We start from the raw sequence: 14952 nt of genomic DNA on the forward strand, positions 1-14952 counted from the left end.
AATTGTTTTCTAAATTTATTTAATAAGTAAATCAAAGAAAACATTACTATCTTCTCTCAGCTATAAGAATGAATAAAAGCATTGGGATTGAAGTGGTCGGATGGATCAACTCATGGCGGGACAAATTTATTTATAGTAGGTCAGTTATTTGGTGGGATGGGGTGGATTGACGCATCATCTTAATAGATTAAGAAATTTCTAATTTAACCTAATCCAAAATATATTACAAGTTAAACGGACCAATCCGTAAACCCCAAAATAAATTTTTTAAAAAATTCATATCTTCGATATTTTACTTTAAAAAGATTTTATCAATCAAATATATTATATTTTAAATATAAATAAATATAAATATAAATAGTTATTTTTATTTTAAAATTATAAAATAATAAATTGACATAAATATTAGATTACATATATTTTTCAATCCACCAGCCCATCCGAATCCATGGCAGGCCGAACCACGGGCCTAGACGGGCCAACCGCGACGGAGAAATTTCCAACCCAATCCGCTTCAATCATTTTGCGGGGCGGGCCTTTTTTTTTTTTTGTTCCTCCTCGTCCCGATCCTACTCGCCCGATCAATCATCATGCAACCCTAGTAGTTTCGATTTGGCAGCTCTCGCAAAGGTTTAGTTTTTTCGCTCACTCGATGTTGTACTTCTTCTTGCAGTTCGAGTTTCCGTTTCTGCGGAATTGCCCGCCCTCTTCGCACTGAGGAGGGATTTGGGCGTCTTATTGAACTTCCTCTTGGTGAGTTATCCTTGCCGCGGTTGTGGTTGCGGGTTGAGGTTCTTGCCTCAGCATGAATTCGGGGGAAGATTTGGGTACTGGCCTGCGGGGAAAGAAGGAAAATGAAAACGCAGAAAAAGTGCCTCCTTTAGGCGAAATCGAAGTGAAATACAATGGAGTATTGGACCTTGAGGAAGTTTCTCATGTTGGTTGTTCAGGTGGTGGAGATCTAGGTCCGAAGGAGAGGAATGTTTGTTCAGCTGAAGCGCTGGTGGATGTGAAGGAAAATGGCAATGCCGTAGCGAGAGAACTTTCGGCCGAATCACCCTCTAATCTGATGGGATGTCCTTCTGTTGAAGAAGACCCTGTACCGGGGTCAAAGTCGCACCTTCTAAGGACTATGGTCTGAGGACATGGAGGAGAATTAGGAGGGATTTGAGCAATGATGTGGCCAGCACCGCTGATTCTGCTCAGGTAAGGTAAGGAGGGATTTGAGAATTAGGGCTGATTTAGGGTTTAGGGTATAAGAAACTTATTATAACATTACATCTCATCTCCGTCGCTTGCGCCCAGGTAAGGTCTCGCCTCTTCCTCTCCCTCCTCTCTCCACCAATCCAGTGTCGAACTGTGTCTTGGTGCCGATCCTCCAGAACGGTAAAAACTGCCCACAGGTCGGCACTGAAAACCCTGTTATGAATTACTGTTTTTCTGAAGTAGGATCTTGATCTGACTACCTAGGTGCTTAGTTGATTTTCTCTTCCCCTATCCTGATGTAAAAGCTCAAGTTATTATTGCTGATCCTGTTAGAGTGTATTTTATCATTACTAGTGAGTGTACATTCTTTCACAAGTGCTAGAATTTCTTTCCTTGTTTGGTGAGGAAAGTTAGTTGTAATGATTCCTTGTTTAAACTTTTAGATTGTTTTGGCCTTTGTCTTACACGGTTACACTTACCATGTACTTTTTAAGTGAAACTTTCTATTACATATAATTCATTCGTCTTCTGTGGTTTCATGCTTTATTAATTGTTGTTTTTAAAAATTTGTATATAGGTAAATAAAGAAGATCCTAAGACATTCAAAAGATGCCTCGAACAAGTGCAGTTGAGTGCCCTGGATGTCCACCTCTGAGAGCCTTGACCACTGATGCACTTGGCCTCATAAAAGGTGATTTTTACATTCACATTATTTGCCTAACTCTGTTGTTTTGTCTATAATCTACATTCACTTTTAGTTCCTCTGTGATATTGGAATGTGCTTACAGTTGTTGAAGTTCATGGTAATCCTGGAATTCTAAAGGTTGTAGAAAGATGGGGGCAGCCAGATGCTTCTTCTGGTGTTCTTGCAGCTTCTTATGCTGATGACAAAATTGAACCGGTATGTTGTACATCATGTTTTCTTTATTTTGAGTTATTGTCGATAGATTCAGTGATATACACTCAAAGCTCATTAATAAAAGGCAAAACCTATCAGAAGCTTATATTGGTTGGTGCCGTGTTGATTATCATGGTTGCTCTGTCATTTATATGCTTATTTATTTGAGATAAGGTGTCTTTATGAAGTCATAGTTTCTTGTAAATCATTTCATGTTTTGTTAGATTATGTAAATTCATTCAACTTTATCTTTATTCTCAAAGGATATTGTACCCATATGATTTTCTATGTTGATTTAGTAATAAGAAACTATGTTGAAGGGAATCAAGGATTTTAGAGCTCAGTTCTGCCAGCTTCCTGAGTCACTTCTCAGTCCTTTATGTTCTTCATTTATAGTTCATCTCTTTCAATAGTTTTTTATCCTTGAATTTTGTTTTCTGTTACTGAACTATGATTATCTCTTATTTTTGTAGAAGTTAACATACATATTCCATTTGTGACTCCATGAGCATTTAACTATTTTTTATTTGCAGCTTCTTGCTGTTGCTCGCAAAAATGGTTTCGTAAGTTATCACTAATTGGATTGGCTTTACATCTTCCTTTTTCTTTGGCTGTTAAAATACCCATTGATTATTTAACAATCAGGTTGAGATTCTAAATTCTCTAAATGGAGAGAGTTTATGCAACACTCACACCAAACAATTTGGATTATCAGATACCTCTCGTCAAGATGATCACGTTGTCGGCTTGCATCTCCTTAAAACCAAAGGAATAAATTTGTTTTCTAGGTAAATTTAATCAATTTTCAATATCTAAAGGCTCTTATATCTTTGATTTTACAAAAGAGGCAATCTTAAAATTTGGATGATGTAATAAATGGTGTTTGTCATGAAATACGAGAAAAAATCTTGAATTTGGAGATTATAATTATTATTATTTAAAACTAGAAGAACTCTTTTGGTAAAATATGATGGTTGGTTGGACTACTAATTGGCACTTCCATAATTGCTATTTAGAATAGTAAGCTGACAAAATACAAAAAATTGCAACTAGGCATGTTTCTTTTGGACAGTGATACTAAAGGGCAGATCGGTGACAGGTTTCACACCCTAGGCGCTTGATGCTAGACCCTAGAATCCTTTAGTAATTGAGATGAGGTGGCTTTAGATAGGTTATACTTCTAGTATATATAACTGATTGGATTCGTATTGTCATGTATTGAAATACAAAAAATGGCAACTAGGAATGTTTCTTTTGGATAGGGATACTAAAAGGGCAAATTGGTATAGATTTCACACCCTAGTCGCTTCATGCTAGACTAGAATCCTTTGCCAGTTGAGATGAGGCCACTTTACTTCAATACAACTGAGGTACTTAGTCGCGGGCCTTTAGAAAAGGGAGTAAGGTGTAATAGCAAGATGTAAAATAATTTTTCTTCTTATAGACAAATGTGTCATGATGTTTCTTTAATCCATTGCAAGGCACAAAAAATGTAACATCTCTGTACTCTGAAGTTTTGCATTGCATACTTCAGATAGTTTAATTAAACCTATAATATATATGACTAATTGTGATAATATTGCTTCTATTGAGTAATCATCAACATTGGCATTGTCATCATCATTATTACGGTGTGTAGAACCAAATCCCAACTATCTATGGTCAGCTACATTGATCTTGTCCTGCTATTGATCTTCGTGACTATGTCATTAATAATATTCAAATCATTTTTATCACATTTTTATTATCTTAATTTGAAATATTTCTATGGGCTCCCTCTACCCATTACCCCTTCCACTCTAGCTATAGTATAATATTATATGGTTTTTTGTTGACATTTGAATTGCTAATAGGCAATTTAAGGTGTTACATCAATTCAATTTTATGTACCTCAATTCTCCTAGGCATGCTTGCACCTTGAACTTAGGTCCTTTTTTACCTTAGTGCCTTAAAAACATTGGTATTTGGTTCTTTCATTGTGAGAGCATCCATATATGATCATTTGGACTTTCATTTTGTGGTAATGATGGTGGTTTTAGAAGATAACAGAATTGGGCAAAAATGAAGACCAAGATTTTGTGCATATTCTAATATACATGCATCTTTTAGCAAGAACTCTATTGTATGTATATTATGTTTGCCATGTTTTTCAGGGTTGCTACACTACTTCTTTGTACGGAAAATGGAAATGCTTGCTTGAAATCTATTCCCATGAGTGGTGCGCTGCATGATTCTGATATTGGTTCTCAAATGTCATTCAATGTATGCTCTGCCGGTAAAATATTATGCAGTTCATTGGCTAAAAGTGAGAATTTTGCCTTGTTTGGAGGGTAAGCACTGATTAGTTGTGTAATCTTGTATGCTTTTCCTTTCATTGTCTTTAATGGGTTTGAAATTGCATATCATACCATGGAAGTTATCTTACTAGTTTGTGTTTAAACATTTGTCTCAGGAAGGGCGTTGAAGTGAATACATGGGATCTTGGAAACTGCACCCGTATCTGGACTGCAAAATCTGTTAGTCATTATATTCTTTTAGGTGCATAATAGAAATGAAAGTTTCTCCTATATATCATTGACTGAGAAGTTATTGTTTTCTTCTTGTTCCCTGTGAAGCCTCGTCCTAATAGCCTTGGTTTATCCCCTCCTCCTTGGTTTACTGCTGCTGCTTTTTTAAGTGAAGAAGATCATCGAAAGATTGCAGCTGGCACGAACAATCATCAGGTATCTCAGGGTCTTCCTTCAAGTGCTAAAGCCTAAAGGGATTTGCTGATATTTGGAGCATAATCTTTCTCTGAAGTTTACTCTCTTATAAGTTTGCCTGCCATTTCCTTCATCTTTAACATATCAAGCTCTGCAGCCAATTTGTTTTATTGCTCTTGTTTAAATGTTATACTGTTTGGTCTATCCTTTGTTATTATTAATTTTTATTTTTTTGTGTGGAATGAAGAATGATAATCTGCTCTTATCATTCTCCTGAATATTTGATAATCTGTTCTTAGTTTTTGAAATCTATGTTTTCTGATAGGTTCGTCTTTATGATACCTCAGCGCAAAGGCGGCCTGTTATGTCTGTTGACTATAGGGAAACTCCAATCAAGGCAGTCTGTCCGGACCTACATGGCTATAAAGTTTATGTCGGCAATGCTTCTGGAGACCTTGGTTCCTTTGACATAAGAACAGGTAAAAGTGATAGTTTGTTAATTATCCTATAGCTACGGTGTTAAATATGTGCTGCAGCTTCTTATGTTACTGATCTTCTTGTTCCTCATCTGGTGTAAATCCTTCGAACAAAAATTTTAGTTTATTCCATTGTCTAGCAGATTGATTTCTTTTGTTTCTTATGCATTTAACTTGTAAAACTTTTACTTAACCTGACTGAAATCTGAAAGTTGCCTCATGAGTCATGACTACTGTAGGAACAGACAGTTTCGTAAGAGTTCCAAGTTCAACATGGTCTATGGGTAACCAATTAGGGTAACAAAAATATATGCTATGGCATTTAAGTTCTGTTCAGTATATTAAAATAGTCACTATGGTTGCAAACATTAGTATGCAATTAACAGAAACACATTACCAAGTACATAGTCCTTGAAGTTGTCTGCACGATGGTTTTCCTTATGGGCTTATTAAATGATTTGACTATACCCAGTTCTGTTTGATTAATGGATACTTGTTCTTGTTTGGGCAATAATATGGTGTCCGATATGCCTACTCTGGTATTGCAACCCTCATGCATTTTTAATTAACAGTTGGTGTGCATGAGGACCTTTAATGAATTAGATTTTATTATCGAATTCCAAATTACCTTACTTTGTTAAACTCGTATTTGCTTAAGCCATGTTTAACCAACCAATACATGCTTCTTCTTTTAGTCAATTAATTGAAATAACGAGTCAAGTATTTTCTTTAGTTGTAAATTTGAAGATATTGCAATATAAACAATTGTTTACTCATGCTTACATAACATTCTCACCTATATATATTACTCTATCATATATTGTTCTTTGTGAAATATGTTTATTTTGTTCAATTATGTTCTAGTGTCTTTCCTCTTTGTTCATTGGCTTGCACCATTTAGCAGTACTTCAATTCTTTCATCTTAGACCACATGAACCAGTTTGCTTGAAAAATTGATCTGTCACCTGTTGATTCCAAGCGACTAGGATTCTACTGTTGAGAATCAATTGTAGTAGTGATTAAATGGCAATAAATTTCAGGAAAATTGCTTGGAGGTTTTACTGGCAAGTGCTCTGGAAGCATCAGATCTATAAGAAAACATCCAGAACTTTCGGTAATAGCATCTTGTGGTAAGAGCTAAATCTTATTTATTCCACGATTGTGGTCCTTAATTTCATCATTTTTTCATTAGTAAAAGAACTACTTGATACAAATTGTTGCATCTTGAAAAAATGTTTCAAAGACATGTAGTTGGTTAATTGGTGTGTCATATCTAATTATCATGAATGAGAAAATGTAGATATCAAATTTTGTATAATATTAGAGTCTTTTATAGTTCTATGTTATATTTTCTTTGTAAAACATGAAAGGAAAATATTGTTTTTTATTTGGCCTGTATGTGAGGCAAATTTCCACTTAGACGAGGGATAACATACCAAGGCATCTGCCTATTGGTAGTACTTAATGTTCTAAGGCCATAACCCTGTGACCATGCCGACCATCCAATTTATGAGGCATTAAGCTTAGCTAACCTTCATAAGTACATTGGATACAATTCAATTCATTGTTGGAGGAATCAGAAGCTAGCTAAGGTCATTAAATACCATGAGCCAAGCTATGACAATTATCAAGACATTCAAACCTAGTCCCTTTTTCTGTGGTAAAGTTGTATTGCTGTGGATGGCCAAACTGTTATTTGCCTGTAGGAAGTAAGATAATAAATGATTTTTTCCCACTTATTTGAAGCCGATTCACAAGCACTTTTTGCTCCAACATTTTATGTAGTCTTAAGTGGTGATGTTTTCAGCCACTTTTTTTTGTTTGTTTGTAGGTTTAGACTGCTATATGCGTGTTTGGGATACAAATACAAGGCAGCTTTTATCTACGGTATGTCTAACAGCAGTTCTAAAATGATTTTGTTGATACAGGATGATTATGAACTAGGATGAGCCAATGATCAACTTCTCCGTTGGGTATCAGTTTTCTTGGCTGACAATGCCTTGGAAATCATAAAGATATGAAAGCAAAATAGAACTTACCTTCTCAAACCATCTATATTTTCCTTGTTGGTTATACACACTATTAAATATGTTCATGGATTGACTACTCCCAAAAATTTAAAATAGTCTTTGTAACATCTGAATATTGACTAATTTATTTAAGAAATTTGCATGCAAACAAGGTAACTGTCTTTTGATTGCTTTGTATAATATTCTTGATTATTGTTCATTTTATCATGTATAGGCCTTCCTCAAGCAACATCTCACAAATGTGATATTTGATTCACATTTTTCATATGAAGGTATCCTCTATTAATCCTGATAGTTTTAACTTTTGCAATGATGTGCACTATTGTGTATTTGCATTCTCAGAATGTGTGTGGAGTTACATTATATTTTTTTTGATACTATTTGTTTTTCCTATGTGATAAAGAGTTTTTCATGCTTGATGCTCTGATTGTTGGTTGCTACTCGGAAAACCTAGAGGTTCCACTGTACAAAATTTTTGTATAAAGGTCTGAACCTTTTCCTAGCTACCATGTGTTCTTTTAAATTAAATTTTGGATCGCCTGCGGAACTTAACACGTTTGATCCAAAACTTAATCTATTCGTTCTTTTAGGTTTTGACTTGGGTCTCCTGCGGAACTTAACACGTTCGACCCAAATCACCTTAAGTTATTAATTCCATTAAATATTAATTTCCATAATTGGTTCCCAGTACTGACGTGGCGAGGCACATGACCTTCTTGGATATGGGAGCAACCACCACCGACTAGACAAAACCTTTTATGGAAAGCTAATATTTAATTTCCTAAAATAACTTTAAGTTAACCGAAAAGAACAATCAAATCACAAGGGGAAAAAAAAACAAAAAAAACACAACATCGAAAAACATATTCGAAATACTAGAATCGCATGTCTCTTGTATTTGGTATTATTTCCAAAAATAACTAGTATGATGCGGAAAGAAAAATTACTAGTTATACCTTTTAGAAAAACCTCTTGATCTTCTATCGTATTACTCTTCTAACCTCGGACGTTGTGTGGGCAATGATCTTCCGAGATGAGAACCACCTAGCACCTTCTTCTTCCTTACAAATTTCGGCCATCAAAACTTCTCCTAGGATGAAGAGGTTTGGCCACCACCACTATGCTCCAAGGGATGCTAGAAAAGAGGCTTCTTTTCTCTCCTTCTTCTCCTTCTTAGTTCCGGCCACCAAAGCTATCTCCACCATGAGAAAATTTCGGCCACACAAAGGAGAGGAGAGGAAAGAAAGGGCCGACCACACCCAAGGAAGAAAAGAGGGAGAAAAATAATAGAGTTGTTCACAATGAAGCCTCCTCTACCCCCTCTTTTATAATCCTTGGTCTTGGCAAATAAGGAAATTTAAATAAAAAATTTCCTTAATTCCTTTGCCGTGAAAAAGAAAAATTATTTTAATTAAAACAATTTTCTTTTTTTTAATTGCAATGGCCGGCCACCACTTTCCCCAAAACAAGGAGAGTTTTAATTAAAACAAAAATTAAAACTTCCTAATTTGTTTCTAGAAATTTATAAAAATTTCTCCAATAATTTTCATCCCTTCATAATTGGTTAATAAAAAGGAAATTAAAATATTTCTTTTAAACATGTGAATAAAAAGAAAGTTATCTCTAAAAATTAAAATCTCTTTTAATCTACAAATAAGGAAAGATATCAAATCTTTTCTTAATCTCTTGTAGAAACTTATAAAAGAGAATATTTAATTTTTAAACTCTCTTTTAAAACATGAATATGGTTAAAAAGGAAAGTTTAAAATCCACCTTTAATCAACAAATAAGGAAAGATTTCAAATTTTAAACTCTCTTTTAAACATGTAGATGATTTACAAATAAAGAAAGTTTTTACCGAAAATTAAAACCATCCTTTTAATCTACAAATAAGGAAAGAGATTAATCTCTTCTCTTAATCTTTTGTAGAAAGCTATAAAAGGAAATTTTTAATTTTTAAACTCTCTTTTAAAACCATGATATCCACATAAGAAATAATTTTAATAAAAAATCCTTTTAATATTCTAGTGGCCGGCCACCTAAGCTTGGGACCCAAGCATTGGCCGGCCACCATTTGGTCATGGCCGGCCCTTAGCTTAGGTTCCAAGCTAGCTTGGCCGACCCCATTGGATGGGTAAGAAGGTGGGTATGCGGTGGGTATAAATCTATATACTAGAGGCTACGATAGGGACCGAGAGGAGGAATTGGTTTTGGTCTTCCGATAAAATTAAGCATCCGTGCTCGCCCAACACAACTTAATTTTATCAATAATAATTCATTCCACTAGAGAACTATTATCAACTATCGCACCAATCCCAAATTACATTTTGGGCTCCTTCTTATCATGAGTGTGTTAGTCTCTCTGTGTTTAAGATAACAAATGTCCACTAATTAAGTAAGTTACTGACAACTCACTTAATTAATATCTAGCTCCAAGAGTAGTACCACTCAACTTCATCGTCATGTCGGACTAAGTCGACCTGCAGGGTTTAACATGACAATCCTTATGAGCTCCTCTTGGGGACATTCTCAACCTAGATTACTAGGACACAGTTTCCTTCTATAATCAACAATACACACTATAAGTGATATCATTTCCCAACTTATCGGGCTTATTGATTCATCGAACTAAATCTCACCCATTGATAAATTAAAAAAATAAATATCAAATATATGTCCTTGTTATTATATTAGGATTAAGAGCACACACTTCCATAATAACTGAGGTCTTTATTCCTTTATAAAGTCAGTATAAAAGAAATGACCTCTAATGGTCCTACTCAATACACTTTTAGTGTACTAGTGTAATTATATAGTTAAGATAAACTAACACCTAATTACACTACGACCTTCCAATAGTTTGTTCCTTTCCATCATGGTCGTGAGCTACTGTTTATAATTTATAAGGTACTGATAACATGATCTTCTGTGTGTGACACCACACACCATGTTATCTACAATATAAATTAATTGAACAACTACATTTATCATAAATGTAGACATTTGACCAATGTGATTCTTAGATAAATGTTTATACCAAAAGCTAGACTTTTAGTATACATCCTAACACTGATTCGATGGTTAAATAATCTCGTTTGCTTTTCAGGTGAAAATTACCAAAATCTGTTTAAAAATGTCATTGCTAACAAACATCTTGAGAAATCAATGCCATCTGTTGCTACAGGCTGCTATAAAGTTATTGTTAATTTGACCAGACAGCAATAAATTCCGTCTGACCATTTGATAGATGTGTGCTGTTAGCTTCATTTTTGAATTTTTTTTAGCAGAACTGCCAAGATGAAAATAGACCTTCATTTACCTTTGAGGCTCATTTAGAATTTATGGAATAAGTTGATACCAAACATCACGTTTTAAAATTTGTTGTAATTTTCTTGATTGGTGCAATGGTAAAGTTGCTACTGTGTGACCTTGTGGTCATGTGTTCAAATCGTGGAAACAGTCTCTTTGCAATGTAGGATAAGGCTGCGTACAATAAGTCTAATGTGGCCCAATCCTTTCCCAAGACCTTATATTGATCGGAGTTTCGTGCACCGGATCGTCGTTTTTTTTTACTTGATTGACATGATGAAATGATGTTTCATGTCATAGACATGGATGCCAAATGATGATACTTATCTATCAACTATTACAAGACATAGGAATAGATTGTAATTGGCTGTATTGGATCAACATTATAAGTTGGTTGTATCGAAATCCTTAAGAGAAATTAACCTACTTATCAAAATATCATAGAACAGTAATCTTAGAATTAAATTACTTTAGTGATAGAATAATTTTTAGTTTAGTAACTTAGGTAGCCTCATTCCCACTAAAAGTCTTTATGCTTCTTGTTCCCAAAGCTTGAATGCCTTGGGGTTGTCCTCTCTGCTCACGTTCCTGAAGTCAGACCTACCCCCTCGTTGCTCCCTCTTCTTCCAAGCTGCTTTCTATGATGCATCATTTTCCTAGATTTTCTCCTCTCCCCCAAATTTGATCTTCAATCTATCACATTTTTGTTGAGGTTCCATACACTTTTTTTTTTTCTTTTGCCTATCCTAAAGCTAAGGAACTGAAATGAAAGAACTGAAAAAGGGAAGAGAAAATTTAAAATTTGAGTCGTGTAGAATTGTATCTCTAATTTTATTCATTTCTTCACATAATAACTAGGGAATTATAGATTTGGTCTAGATTTATAGTAATCACCACCGTTTCTTCTCCTTTCTGTCACATCCACTCCCTGCACCCTAGACCTGTTGGATAAATTGTTCGAAAGATTCCCAAGTTGGAAACTTTCAGTTTTAATGAAATCAGCTGGGAATTGCTTATTCTCCCTAGTTTCACTTGATTCCTTTAATATCCACCCACATCTATATGTTTCCAATTGTATTATTAGTTTCTTTGGCAGCCCTTGAACACTTTCGAGAATCAAATCAACTCTTCTTGGTTTGGTTCCAACTCGCAAATCACATTGGAATTGGCTGAGAGAACAAGTAAAACCTGATCTTTGAGAAATATATATATATACACAAGAAATACTCGGCTTGTGCCGTAGCTATTTGGGGTTAATTACATGGATGGATGTTATCCCTTCATCAAATTCTTTGCAATTCTTAATAACTTGCAATACTCAAATCTTTGAAATTATTTTTAATTCGTTGATAAAAAAATTGGTCTTTTATTGTTCCTCACACCTAGGGCTATAAATGAATCAAACGTCCGTGAACAAGTTTGGTGCTTGGCTTGGTAAAAGTTTGTTTATGTTCGTTTAATATACACAAAATCAATTAAATAAACAAGCTTGAACAACTTGTTAAGCTAAACAAACAAGTTTGAGCACATATGTATTCAGCTCGTTAATATTTGTGAACAAGTTCGTGGATAACGTTTGTGAATAATGTTCACGAACCATGTTCGTTAATAAAACTCTTATCAATACGTTAAATAAACAAAAAAAAAATAAAAAAAAATAAACAAATAAGTTTGAATTATCAAACTCAATAATCAATCAAACAAGTAAACGATAACATCTAAATGAGCCAAGCTCGAACTAAGCTCAAGTCAAGCTTGAAATGAAAGTTCGATAACATCTAAACGAGCCAAGCTCAAATCAAGTTTCAAACAAGCTCAAGCTCATAAAAAATAAACCAAGCTAAGCTTGAACAATCATTTCAAAGGCTTAGTTCATTTTAAGCTCGGCTTGGTTACCTTATCAAACAAGCTTAAACATCCCAAAGTTCGGCTCGGCTCGACTTGACTTGTTTACAGCCCTACTTCCACTTTCAGTTTCATTTGTTTCGACATATCTAATAATCCCTTTTTAAACACGTGCTTATCATTAACTTATTTTTTGCCATGCTATGATTTAGTGGAGCTACACCTAAGTGTTCTGAAATTTACTAATTTTATTTTCTTTTTTTTGCAATCCCAAATATTCATCTATTCATCTTTATTATATTAACTTTTTGTTTGTGTTATTTCCTATCTGCATAATCTTCTAACAAATAAGATGTAGTTTCCTTTTATAACAATGGATTTTTCCATCTTTTCGTATGAACAGTGCATTTCATTATCATACATTATAGCAAAGTTATATATGGCAGCGGTTGCCGCTAAATTATAGTGAACATTTTAACCCAGTAGCTTGTCGGTAAACTAGCTGACTTCTTTTTATTCTTCTGGTGCAATTACTTAGTGTATTGAGTTTTTCTTTATAGGTCCAGGCGGTAATCGACATGACCAACCAAGTGCGATACAGGTACACGATGATGATAGTGCCGGTAATGATGAGTCTGTAGAGGATGAGGTACTGCCCAGCTCTCGCAGCAGCGAAGCATCAAAAATGAGCAAACGAAGCAAAACCAAGAAACTAGACCAAGAGGAGTTGCCCACCTCTGGCAACGGTCAAGTGTACGAAACCACGGGGATGAATGAAATCAAGAAAAGGAGAAGTAAGATTGCAAGACAACAAGATGGAGACGATGGAGCAGGTGATACCGCCACTCAATCTGAGGTTGAAGATGGTGAGAAATCTTCAGAAAAGCATGGCAAAAGGCTAAAGCCAAAAAAGAGGAAGGTTTCAGCATGAAGGCGAAGTTAATGTGGCAACATTTGCTGATAACGAATTCTTCGAACATGATAGTGCCCTGCTCAAACCACCGATCGATGCTCCAGTTGAACACGATCAACCATAGTGTCGTCCAGGCATGTTAGTTTCATTTTTCTTGCAACTTTCGGAGTGATTTCGTCTTTTGAGAGGTCTTATAAATGTTCTACCATTAAAAATCAAACAGATCTTGTTAGAGGCTTACCTCTATGGATATGGTTGTCCTTTACACAAACTTGAGTTTAAGATGTTGTTCCATTATGATTATGATTATTGTTATTGTTAACAGTTTATAACTAAATCTAGTGTATGCATCCAAGCTTTGATATGGAAAATGAAATGAAGTGATCAGATGTGTTTTGTTGATTTCTATCGAATTAAAAGTTATCGAATTTGATTTCAAAATATAATTTCAAATTCACCTTTTTGGCAAAGTTAGGGCTTCATTAAATTTATTTATATTAGCATATAAAATAAATGAATTTAAACCATATTAAGATTAGTTTGTTAATATTCATAAATGAATTAAATAAATTAGTTAACTTATATAAGTATACTAAAATAAAAAAATTAAGATTTGTTATAATGGGACAAGATCAAATTTCAAAGGGCGCATGTCTTTAGAAAAAAATTTTATTTTTAATTATTTATTGATTGATTATAAATTGATTTCATGATTTATCTTTTTTTTATATAATTTGAAAATTAGTTTACTAGGGGCTACAACTAAAATAAGAAAAGAAGATATTTTACCTATTAAATAAATATTTAATCTAATTTATAAAGAACAATAATTTTAGTTGAGCTCGATTTAATAAGATTTTTAGTATACAAGCTTGACTGAATAAGTAAAAAAAACTTGAATGCAACTAGAGCTCGACACATTTATATTGCTATCGTTTGCTTAAATACAAATCTTTTCTTAAGAAATCACACTGCTATATCACAATTTAGGCTCACAGTGATGACTTGTGAAAAAACAAACACAAAACTCGATTCCATTTCAACTATTTGAAAGCACAGAGTTACATCATAAGGATCACTTCACTTTCGATATTCCGTCAACTCTGAATAGTGTTACGAAAGCACTTCCACCTGTTTGATACTTGGGAGTTTCGACAACAAGAGGAAGACCGAAAGGGTTGAGCCGCATCAGTTAATTAGGAGTTTCGGGTTTTCTATAAATAGAATTACGAGGAAACAAAATAAAGAAGTTTATATAACTACAGAAAAAGAAAAGGAATTTTGTAATCCTAAAAATAATTCAAATACTTATTACAATTTATCTTGTTTATCCCAAATATACATATTTTATAAAAATATTCATTATATATATTGATCATGTCCGAATGCTGAATCAACGGACGCTGGGCACGGGGCACTCTTCGACTGCTGACGTGGATCTTCGACTGGTGGCACGAAGCTCCGGCGAACCTGCACAGAAGTCGGGCCGGGAAGGGGTTCCCGGCGGCGATCCTCCGACGCTCAAGTCAGGCGAAGCTCAAGAAAGAAACAGTGGCTTCAAAACTCGTAGAAT

The 14952-nt window shown here is 34.5% G+C and overlaps 1 protein-coding gene across 5 annotated transcripts; it reads left to right on the plus strand.

Moving 5' to 3' along the window:
* The first annotated feature begins 531 nt into the window (after positions 1-531).
* On the plus strand, positions 532-13716 carry LOC122019787 (transcription initiation factor TFIID subunit 5-like). 5 transcript variants are annotated; one of them, XM_042577306.1, is made up of 14 exons: positions 556-1211; positions 1306-1403; positions 1784-1897; positions 1995-2107; positions 2638-2667; positions 2750-2892; positions 4258-4434; positions 4557-4620; positions 4720-4827; positions 5132-5285; positions 6323-6412; positions 7114-7169; positions 7527-7584; positions 13027-13716. In XM_042577306.1, the coding sequence occupies exons 3-14, from the start codon at positions 1816-1818 to the stop codon at positions 13395-13397; spliced, it is 1446 nt and encodes a 481-aa protein (XP_042433240.1). In that variant the 5' UTR covers positions 556-1211; positions 1306-1403; positions 1784-1815; the 3' UTR covers positions 13398-13716. The 5 variants fall into 5 exon arrangements, with proteins under 5 accessions (XP_042433242.1, XP_042433240.1, XP_042433241.1 ...); XM_042577307.1 differs by having other exon boundaries at positions 557-1206; XM_042577308.1 differs by lacking the exon at positions 1306-1403 and having other exon boundaries at positions 532-630.
* The last annotated feature ends 1236 nt before the right edge of the window (positions 13717-14952 follow it).

This window comes from Zingiber officinale, chromosome 9A (assembly GCF_018446385.1).
Source record: "Zingiber officinale cultivar Zhangliang chromosome 9A, Zo_v1.1, whole genome shotgun sequence".
In the NCBI taxonomy this organism is placed as follows: Eukaryota; Viridiplantae; Streptophyta; class Magnoliopsida; order Zingiberales; family Zingiberaceae; genus Zingiber; species Zingiber officinale.